Source organism: Podarcis pityusensis (assembly GCF_964106645.2).
Source record: "Podarcis pityusensis genome assembly, chromosome: 1".
NCBI classification, from domain to species: Eukaryota; Metazoa; Chordata; class Lepidosauria; order Squamata; family Lacertidae; genus Podarcis; species Podarcis pityusensis.
The window spans coordinates 82,931,383-82,942,840 of NC_138028.1; the positions used below are offsets into that span (position 1 = coordinate 82,931,383).

General features: G+C 44.4%; 1 protein-coding gene across 4 annotated transcripts; it reads left to right on the forward strand.

The window, feature by feature from the left end:
• The first annotated feature begins 214 nt into the window (after window positions 1-214).
• BTBD18 (BTB domain containing 18) lies at window positions 215-11,204 on the forward strand. 4 transcript variants are annotated; one of them, XM_080994383.1, is made up of 3 exons: window positions 215-474; window positions 5,597-5,856; window positions 7,036-11,204. In XM_080994383.1, the coding sequence occupies exons 2-3, from the start codon at window positions 5,730-5,732 to the stop codon at window positions 9,045-9,047; spliced, it is 2,139 nt and encodes a 712-aa protein (XP_080850509.1). In that variant the 5' UTR covers window positions 215-474; window positions 5,597-5,729; the 3' UTR covers window positions 9,048-11,204. The 4 variants fall into 4 exon arrangements, with proteins under 4 accessions (XP_080850509.1, XP_080850510.1, XP_080850511.1 ...); XM_080994384.1 differs by having other exon boundaries at window positions 215-470; window positions 5,636-5,856; XM_080994385.1 differs by having other exon boundaries at window positions 215-470; window positions 5,695-5,856.
• The last annotated feature ends 254 nt before the right edge of the window (window positions 11,205-11,458 follow it).

Here is an 11,458-nt window from a genome sequence, read left to right on the forward strand (position 1 = left end):
ACCCCATAACCAGGCGCAGCCCAAAGTGCCTTGGCAACCTCCGCACCCCCTTCCCTCTTTATTAAGAGGGGTCTATATGTTTAAGGACCTCGTTCCGTCCTGCCGAAAGCCGGCCCCGCCCACCCTGGGGCCCTCAGCCAATGAAAGGGCTGTTTCTGCCACTCGGCGCCCTTTTTTGCGGGGAGCCTCGCGCGGGCGGCGTGGCGCGAGGAAGGCAGCTCCTGCCGGGAAGCGGCTCCCACCGGCCGCTGCAGCGCCACGCCGAAGCGGCGCTCCTGGCCGAGAGGCTCCGACTGCGGACGGGCACCCGCCGGTGGCAGCTCCTGCCGCGGAGGAAGGGGCCGGGCGGCTCCCCGGGGAGTCCAGGGCAGGCGCCCCTGAGGGCTCTCTCCCTCTTTCCGTGGGCCTGGGGTGGGGCGTCGAGGGGGGAAGCGAGTCGACGTTTCCTCAGGGACGGGAGGCTCTCAACGGTTGGTTTGTAGGTTTCTTCTTCTGTTTGGTTGTAATATGTATGCCCCATACCTGCCACTCTTGATGGAAGTTGGTTCCTCGTGGCGCCTTCTTTACCGGTTTGGGATATACCTTTAAAAAGGCACATTTCGAAGCGCGTTCTTCCCCTTGAATAATTCTGGGCCCTGCAGATTAAGGGTTGCTGGGACTACATAATTCTTTGAGCGGTGGGGAAACGGGTTTCAGAGGTGTGGGGCGTCTGCAGCCCTCGTTGCCTCGAAGGCCCAAGGCGGTGGAAAGGTGAAATGCATTTTTAATGCACAGCAGTGTAACAAAAATATCGCCACTTGACATGTAGAATTACAATGAAATAAAACCAGATACTACTGGCCTGGGGGTAAAACAGTTTAAAATTATCTGTTTAGGATAGTTTAGAATTAAACTGGTATCCTAAATAGAAGCTGAATGAAGCTTTTTGGGAAGAAAATTAGCTGCTGTTCCTTTTCTGATGGTCAGTTGTTTTTGGTGAGTGGGTAAAAAGCTTACATGCAGAACGAGGGCTTTTGCCTTAATTTTGGCACATAGGTGCAGAGAGAAACTTGCCCTGTTGAATTTTGGCCTGTTAGCTGTTAAAGACATTGGAACTCTACCCAGAACAACAATTAGGGTGTATACTCAAGATCGCTGGCAGTATCATCCTATGCATGTCTACCCAGAAATAACTTGCATTGAGGGAAGTGGGATTTACTCCTAGGTATGTTTGTAAAGTAGTAACCAATCTATACTAAGGCTGAAATTCTAAACACAGTTTAGCAGTTCCCTTGTTCTCACAATCAGGATTGGAGCAAAGGTAGATTTTGGTTACCCTTTGATGTGTATTTGTTTAAAGATGAGGATTCTGCTTCATGCTGGTGTTTGTGTGGTGCCATGGGGAGAAAGAGCAGGTGTTTTGCATGAATGCAGAGTCAAAGGGTGTGATCTTGTTAGGAGTTGAGTATTAGGCATACTAATATGTACTCAAACCCCTCCATGTGAAAGTTTCTCAGCTGGGGCTGGGTTGCTGCTTTCCTGTCTGCCTTAAATTATATACATAATCCACAATAAGATTAAAGAGCATATGGTAAATACCCTTTCACTTTAAAACACAATGATAACCAGCAAGATTCCAGCTAAAATAGCTGTAAGATCCACAACAGTAAGATCCACCTACATGTCTACAAGAGTAAAAATGTTTTCATCTGGCACCAAAAAGTTATCAGTGTTGGCACTAGGAAAGCTTTCCTTGGTTGGGGATATGATTCCACAAGGTTGCCACCAAAAACAGCTAGTTCTCTTGCTACCACCCTCTGGACTTCTGAAGGAGACACCAGAGAATGTGTGACTTGACCTGTGTAAGTGTAAAACTAGCACTTAGATCATGGGTAGGCAAACTAAGGCCCAGGGGCCGGATCCAGCTCAATAGCCTTCTAAATCCAGCCTGCAGATGCTCCAGGAATCAGTGTGTTTTTACATGAGTAGAATGTGTCCTGTTATTTGTGGGGCACAGAAATTAATTCATTCCCCCCCCCATATAGTCCAGCCCTCCACAAGGTCTGAGGGGCAGTGGACTGGCCCCCTGCTGAAAAAGTGTGCTGACCTCTGTCCTAGATCTACATAATGACTTATGAAAAGATAAGAGATGGCAAAGTTCTGGTTTCCCCAACTGAGAAAGGATATTGTGGCACCGGATAGCTCAGCTGGTAGAACATGAGACTCTTAATCTCAGGGTCGTGGTTTGTGCCCCATGTTGGGCAAAAGTTTCCTGCATTGCAGGTTGGGTTTGATGACTTTCATGGTCCCTCCCAACTCTGATTCTATGGAGAAGTTGCATGAAAGCACAGCCCAAACGACCATGGGAGTGAAGCACCTTCCTTATGAAGAAAAGTTACAATATTTGGGGATTTTAGTTTTGAAGTAAGAAATGATGTAGTCGGCTGTGACAGGTCTATAACATTATTGCTAAGGGAGAGAAAGCGGATTTAGAAGTTTTTATTCCTTTTACATAACAGAGCATTGTAGAATCAGAGTATCAGCTCATAACATCAGCAGTATACCATGACTGTTAGCAGCGGATGAAACTGGCATATAATGCAGGATTGGCAAAAGAGAGACTTGTTTCACGTGGTGCACAATTAGTGTATAGAATTTATTGCTATAAAATGAGGTAGCGACTAGTTTAGATGGCTTTAAAAGGGGGTTAGAAAACTGGATGAGATTTCCTTTGGCTACTAGTAATGATAGCTCTGTGTGTGTGTGTGTGTGTGTGTGTGTGCGCGCGCGCACGTGCGCGCGCACACACACACACACACACACACACACCCTGTGGTTCAGAAGCAAGTATTATGCTACTGAACGCCGTTGCTGGGTAGCAGCAAGAAGAAAGAGATACTGTCATCATGTCCTGCTTGAGTTTCCAGAGGCATCTAGTTGGCCACTGTTGAAGAAAGAAATACTTCAAGAAGGCATATTTGTATCATACTGGTCTTTTAAATCTTGGATGTAGGACCAACATCCACCAGCTGATGTTCTTTTGCATGCAAACTAAATAATGGGTTACCAGTTGAAGTTGCTGCAGGAGGATCAGTGCTGATATACAGCTGGGAGTAACATAGGAAGGCATATTAAGAGAGACATTTTCTGTGAAAGGTGATCCATTTACAACTGGGGCAACTTCTGATGACTTAAAGGAACAGAGAATTTCTGATGACTAACGCTTCAGATTAAGATACTCATCAGTTTGAAAAATGGTTTGTTTTTGGCATAATTTGATGTCATATGGAGACTGTAACAAAATTTGATGTGTTTTGTTTTTTGCAAACTTTTTTCTGATTTCCAGTTGAAATATTATGCTTTTATACAGTTTAAAGAGTGATTTCCCTCCCTTATTTACCATTTTTTATAAATTCCTGTCCTTTGTGGAAATGGTGAATTCTTAGCCACAAGACCACATAACACTGGTCTTGAAAGACCTACATTGGCTCCCAGTAAGTTTCTGAGCACAATTCAGTTTGTGCTGACCTTTAAAGCCCTAGTGTTGGTACTGACCTTTAAAGCCCTAAACTGCCTTGGTCCTGTATACCTGAAGGAGCGTCTTCACTCCCATCGTTCAGCCCGGACACTGAGGTCCAGCTCCAAGGGCCTTCTGGCAGTTCCCTCACTGTGAGAAGCAAAGTTACAGGGAACCAGGCAGAGGGCCTTCTTGGTAGTGGGGCCCACCCTCTGGAACACCCTCCCATCAGATGTCAAAGAAATCAACAACTATTCAACTTTTAGAAGACATCTGAAGGCAGCCCTGTTTAGGGAAGCTTTTAATATATGATGAATTATTGTATTTTAATGTTTGGTTGGAAGCTGCCCAGAGTGGCTGGGGAAACCCAGCCAGATGGGCGGGGTATAAATAATAAATTATTATTACTATATTATATATACCTTGTTTACTGTAATCTGGCAAAACAGGTTTATTGTTTTGTTAATTAAATTCTCAGGTGTGTTTTTTTTGCTCTTGTTCCATTGTAAAATGTATGCTATACCGAAACAGCAAGGAATAATATATTTTTAAATAAGGGGTTAGGCGATCCACAAGTCCAAATTTACTTGGTATAGTGATCCATTGTTTTATTATCAAATGAATTTTGGATGCCATGTCTTTGTCAGCCGTTGGTTTCATGCATTTTTATTTCAAGTTTGCCTAATTATAACTGCTACTTGGGACACCCAAGTAAACGTTTACTTAATGCTGCTATTATGTGGAATTTGTTGCAATATTTATAAAACTTCCAAAGTTATTCACAGTATTGTTTATGGGAATGTTAAGAACACCAGCCATCTGATTGTACAATATTGCTTCATAAGCTATAAAATGTTATTCTAGAAACATATGGGTACACAAGTAGTATTAAATACAATGGAGTATTAATATTTTTAATATTCACGGTAAAGTTCATTTTAGCATGTAGCAGTGGTTTGTCTGAGCTTGTATTTGGCCAACAAGTACTAATGTATGTTCACATTAGTAGCTTGAAACTCAGTGAGGTCATTTGCATGGAGATGCCTTCATGTGACCTTGTGGTTTCCTTTCCCCTGCAACTCCTATGGAACTTCTGTGCATTACACTTTCACCTTCTCTTCCATGCTCATCTGCACTTGTGTGATGACTACTAGTGTCTTTTCACATTGCAGTTTACTCTGCATCCAGTTTTCTAATTGGATGGCAGCTAGTCTGAGTAAAAACACGTTCAACAGCAGTATTTTTCAAGGAACAACAGGATTGATATAGACTGTGGCTAAGGTTGTGTGAATTTGGCTTCCGGAGTTTTAAATGGTCCCTGAATTTTTGGGAGATCAGCACTCTCCCCCCACCCAAATGTAGATTTCAGACAGTGTTGGAATTTTTTCCATAGTAAGGTGCAACACACCTAACCCTGTAGACTGCTATGGAATGATAGAGTTCTGCTTAAAATCTATTAATATTTTAATTTTTGAACTGCCTTGTTTACTGTGTATTTTAAAAATTGAAATTGACAACCTGTGTGTCTGAAGTCATGTGCCTCAGAATGGGGTGTGAAAAGGTTTGCAGTATTGCTTGAGCAACTGACATGATCAGTGTTGCAAGAGAGGAAGAACACAGGTATTAACAGTTCACAAGTTCTTCTACTTCATTCCTGGCTATTTGGGCATATTGGAAAATCTTAAGCACAATGTATTTATTCATTGAAGTAAAGCTAAAATAAGTCTTGGGGATTGCTGACAGTATGATGGGGGAAAGTGCTGCAGTTTAAGAATATTCTTCAGCAAAATTACATGAAGGAAAACTTGCATAGCTATATCTTTTTTTGTTTGTTTGTTTGTTCTGCGCACAGATTTTATTTTTTCTTCTTCTTTTTTCATAAATTTTTATTAAATTTCAATACACTTAAACAATTGTATCCAAATTTCACAAATTATCTCTTTTTGGACTTCCTTCAGCTTCTCTGATAATCTTCCATATTTACCTCTTCATTGCACATTCCCTTTATTTGTATTGCATAGCTATATCTTCTGCCTCAGGCTGCAGCCTTATTTTCAAGCATTACCACTAGTATTTTTAATTTTGTGCATGCTTTCTTAGGAGTACATCCCACTGAATTCATTGGGTCTTTCTTCCAAGATGACTTTAGGTTCATAGACCTTGATAGCTGCATCCTCAGAACTGTGTCTACCCCACAGAATCTGGTGCCTGACAAAGTGGAAATTCTGCTGCCATGAGCCCTCCAGCTGCGAATCCCAAGATTTTGTATCGGAATTCCCGCCTTCTCCGTATGGTGTTCCTGCAGCTCCACCGGCAACAGAGAGCTGACTTATTTTGTGATGTTGTCCTACAAGCAGAAGGTAATACTTAAAGCTGGGAGGGTTTAAGTTAAGGGTGCTTTGCTTCCTAACAGAGTTGGAAATTCCCAGGTGCCTGGAAATTCCTGGCCAGCACTTATGCTTTAAGGATCCAGCACCTAAAATTTTGACAGTGACTCCTAGAAATTTCAAGTATTTTTCAAGCTTAGACTGCATGGTTAACAAAAAGGAAACATCCGCAACAATTAATTAATGATGTTTATGGCCTATTGGATGTGATAGATGGATTTCCCAGAGCCTGTTCTCAGTGTCATAGGGTCCTTAGAAATGTAGGCAGCTTTCTTGCAATGAGTAGAACCCATTGGTCCATCTAACTCAATAGTGTCTAAACTTAACTAACAGCAGCCATGGATTGAAGGGACTTTTTGCATGCAAACCTGAGCCACCACTGGTTTTCTCTCCCAAAGCAGTTGACATCAATTAAACTTGGTCTGCTGGTCACTGGATAGGTGTGCTTCCCTTCTGTTCTGCAGTTCCAGGACAGCTTAACTCTCCCATTGAAATCAAGGCTTTGCAGTGCTGAACTTCGGCTAGATTATGCCTAGAGTTCTTAACCATGTGCCTCTCCAGTATAGTGGTGTTTTTATGATAGCAAATTGTTCTTTGTTTGTAAAATGCCTGCTCACAAACAAATGTGAGTACAAATCCACTGAGAACTTCTCCTAAGCAAACCCAGTTGAAACAAACAAGAGTATATGTGTACTGGGAAAAGTCTGTGTATGCTTATAATAATGTATAGTACATCTTATGCTGTGAATTGCTTTTTGCTAGTGCTTAAGTGCCCTCAAAGCTGAGAGGGCAGAGAACAGGGTGAGCTAAAATAACTTATTTTTTCCAACCATTCTGTTCTTTATTTTAATTGTATCATGTCCAGAAGGAATTGTAAAAATAAGTTTTAACAGTTTTAAATGAGCTGCTGAGACAGACTCATAAGCAGACTGATCGTAAAACTAAATGGTTTTATGCTATAATATGCCTCAGTACGTAAGAAGGATTAAACAGTACAGCTCTATAATTAGTCGTGAGATAACACTTGGGGAATCTCAAGAAAAATGTTTATTTAGGGGCTGGAACACTTTGGGACCAACTTCTGTCCAGAGGGGGCAAATATCTGGTTTTCTTTGTTGATACAGTACCTGCTAACAATTGTGTTGTTTCCAGGGGAAGCTGTTCCAGCTCACTGTTGCATTCTATCAGCCTGCAGCCCTTTCTTCACAGAGCGTTTGGAGCGAGAAATGCCCCCCAAAGGACACAAGGTGGTGCTAGAGATCCGGGGGCTGAAAATTGGGACTTTACGTAAGCTGGTGGATTTCCTCTACACCTCTGAGATGGAGGTGTCCCGGGAAGAAGCCCAGGATGTTCTTGCAGCTGCACGGCAGCTTCAGGTGTCAGAGCTGGAGTCACTTCATCTAGAGGGAGGAAAGTTGGTCAAAAAATCCCTGGGCCCTAGATTAAATCGGGATTGCCTACAGCTATCTAGTCCATTATCCATCCCAGAGTTAACGCTGTTGCAGTCTCCCCCTGCCTGCAGTGGTAGTTCCTTGACGTCATGGCTGTCTTCAAATATGCAGCACACTGTAGTGAAAGTTCCATGCACCAAGGAAATGGATAACAATAGCAGCATTGTCCAGAAAGCTGTCAAGAAGGAAAAACCAGAAGCATTGACGAGTGGGAATGAAGACCAGATGCCTAAAGATCCAGCAGTTACCGCCGAGCCCCTTAGAACTAAAGTTAAAAAACGTCTTACAGGCATGGGAAAGAATATATTAGGCAATAATGAGCATGACAGTTTGCGGACACAGGATGGGACTGGTGATAGCCAAGCTACAACCAGCTTGCAAGAGTCAAAAAAGATTAAGCTCAGTCGCTCAAAGCTCCCCTCATCACCTTTGCCTGTACCATGTGCTATCAAAGACACTGTGGAATCCAGCAAACCCTCAAGGTCCAGCAGACGTCACTGGAGGCAGAAAAGTCTTCCGATCAAAGATGAGCAGAAAGAAGCAGAAGATAGCCATTTGTATGGTTTCTGGAGCCCGCCTCTCCCTCCAGAGGCTGCTAAGAGCAGAAAGCGCAACGCCAGTGAACCTTGTGTTAGCTGTCCCCAAAATGCAGGGCAGATTGGCCGGGTAAGGCTCAGAAAAGCTATCAATGGCAGCTGCTGGGAGGTGGTGCAGGAATCTCCCTCAGCTCAGGCCACCAGGCCAGCAAACTCTATGTGTGCTGTGAAAGAGGAGGGCTCTCGATCTCCGCCCAGGTATCCTGAGCCGGAAGGAGTAGATGCACAACAGTCAGTCACCTCAACTAGATGTCTGCCAACAAAAATACAAAGTCCACCTCTTAATGAGAAGAACCTGGGAGAACAAGCTGAGAACAAGGTATCCTTGGAAGATGGAGACCCTTATAAATTGGATCTGTTTCTGCTAGACCATCTGACTGAGGATGTGCAGTATGACAAGCTGGTTTCAGCTGGTGAGTTGGAACACATGCTTGATATGTTTCTGGCAGATGATGGTGATGCTGTTGAGGAGCCTCAAGAGGCCACTATTCCTGAAGGCATGAATATTTTATGGCCTGCACCAGGAGCAAATGAGTGTCCACTAGAATGTGCTGAAGTTGAAAGAAAAGATATGTGCTCTCCAGAAGTCTCTGACTGTCCTCCGTGGGTCAAGACCCAAAACAGTCTCCTAAAAGGGGAACTGGAGGCTGTTGACATGAAGATCAGCAGAGAAGCTCATGGCTCAGCAAATGGGAGACCCTTGCTAGACCCTGTTCCCAGCTACTTTCCATTTGTGAAGTCTGAAACCAGCAGTGACTGTTTTACCTGGTACAAACCAGCTTCTCCCCAACTGGATGATTGGACAGCTCAGCATCAACTGCCCCTGTCAGAGAATATGCCTGCAAACCTTGGTGATCCTTTGCCCATCACTTTGGCAGACAATGAAGACCGGGGTTTTTTGTCCTATGAAGTGGGTATCTGTGGTGTCGAAACACAGCTCCATGCTCAGACTTTGCAGAAGAGCCCTTTGCAACACCACTTGGGCTATAAGGTGCCTCCATGCTTGGAAGAGGAAGAGATAGATGTCGGTGGGGTAGACGAACTCTTGGTTAGCATCGAATGCGTCAGGCCAGACCCCTCTCCGGTGTCTGAAACCGAGGTGGATGTTGTGAACTAGTGAATGCAGACCATGGGAAGGAGTTGCCTTGACTACCCAGGGGCTGTGAGGGGTCAGGCCTGATGTCAAAAGGTCTGCTGGTCAGGCTAAGAAGGGCCCACTGCTACCCTGCTCACCTCGGTGCCAATAGGATCCCATCGGGCATTGCTGCTGCTACTTGCTACCATTGCCATTGGCTCATTATCCCTCTCCCTTGGTGTATTTATCCTGGAGGCAACAGCACTTGTGGTTAAAGGGGAGCCTCAAGCCTGTGGTGGGCAGCCGCTATGCCAAGTCTCCCAAAATGCAAAGTATATGGGGACCTTGGGGGACATTCAGCGTCATGGCTGCCTGCTGCAGGCCAAAACTGAACTGAGACTTGGCTGAGATGTCTTCCCAACTGAAAGCGGGAAGCCTGCTTGGGGATGAGTGTGTGACACAGTAAGCAGCAACGCCACACCTCATCCCCGTCACCTCTCTCTTGGGACCATCTGGACTGTTGGACTTCCTTGGTGTGGTGGTAATGGTGAGCTGCAGTGCACCCTTTAACTTAGCTCTCTCCCCTGGTTTTGCTTTCTCGCTTGCCCAGTGCAGTGCACTTCGGATTTCAGCCTGCCATGGCCTCTCTCCCACACATGACCACCCCCTCCCTCATGGACACAGGTGACGATGTCAGCCTTCCTGTGACACCTGCCAGGACAGAGAACTCAGCTGCTGAACTGAGCCTCCCCATTGCCAGGCTGCCCTGCTTGAAAAGGTGGAGAATAAAAAACTAACACGCACTGCCATGAGAGGAGAGGAGGGTGCCTCAAAGTAGGGGCAGCATCACCATGTCAAGGTCTCATTAAAGTCTGGCCCTGTGTGGGATAGACTTCGGTGCCACACTTAAAATCCTTGATGGGGCTGTGGTAAATAAATACATTAGTAGTATCTTACAGTGCTTTTGGAGTGCCGAGGGAAAAGTGCCCCCCCCCCGGGAATTCCAAATGGTAGGCGGGGTTATTTTACTATCATCACCCCCTCGGCCTTATCTAATCATGACTGTTACGTTTGTAACTCAGTTTTCTATACAGTGCAGGCTGGCAGGATTCCTGGTCTGCTTTATAGGATAGGTAGAAGCTAGAAACTAAAAAACTGAAACATCTAGCAGTGGTTCTGTCAAAAAGTAAGGAAATGTTAATGGTGGGGAAAGTCTTTCTCATGCACTAAAACTGCACATGAGCACGGTCTGTTTCAGTTCTATTTATAGCAGGAGGGCCACCAGTCCCCCCCCCCCAATAATGAAGGAGGGTATAGCTGCCCCAAGGTGAACAAAAAGGGCTTTCTAAATACACAGGAAGTGTGGCACTCACAATTCAGTGAACAAAGTCAGTTGTGCATTCTAGGGTAACCAGAGAGTGACTGTGTTCTCAGTGACTCAAACTTATAGTTTGTTTGTGGCTTTAATTTTAATTTTTAATGGTAGGCAGCCAAAGCAACTTTTAGGCCTTGCTCCCTGCCCCACCCTCTTAAAACCCAATCTGGTGAACAGTTACACCAGCAGCACAACTTGGGAGTAGAAGGGACTTTACAACACTGGAGAAGACATGGGTGGTGGCCTACTGTTCCCACCAGCTGTGTGCACACATCAAACACTTTATCACAAAGGTCACACTGGAGCTAGAAACAGCAGCATGACTTTTGCTGATGCCTCTCACTGCATCTGCTGTACTCTTGAGTGGGTGCTCTTTGGGCTGCACTGCAAAAGCTCGGGGCATTTATTGGAGCAGCTGCCTGGAAATGTTAAAAGCCCCTTCAAGGCTGTCTTTTCTCTACTTCTGGTAGGACCGACCACTTTCACTGGCTATTAATGCTGGCTAACCGTCTGTGGAAGCTGATTTAGTAAACAGTCACATGCCCTGCTGATTTTATTTTATTTTGTACAGAGATGGCTTTCCAAAGTCTAATAACAGGTTAAATCACTTGTTTTACATTCAAACCATTTTCCTTGTTTACAGCTTATTCAAGGAGAGGTGTATTCAAGTGCAGTGACCCATGCCTCCATGACCCTGTGCCAACTACTTCCTTTTGATAGCCCAAAGCTCTCATTGTACAGAAAACAATCTGAAGAGTAGACGGCACAAAGGCCATAAGAAATGTTGAGTTGTGACTTTGTTCAATTAAAGTTCCTATATTTCCCCCCCGAGTTGTCTTTATTTTGTTTAAACTTATGGCAGCTTATGGTTTAGTTGCAGCACTGGTAGAAAAGAAACAAATTGCACACAAGAAGCTTGTTAGAAACAGGATAAGGGAAAAGCTGATATTATGGAAGAATCATCATCTAGAAAGGAAGTTACTGCAGGATATATAGGCAGATCATGGCACCAGATTTAGCTAGAACAAAATGGAAAGAAAGGGCTCCAGAGATTTACAAATGACATCCTTTTTGCAGT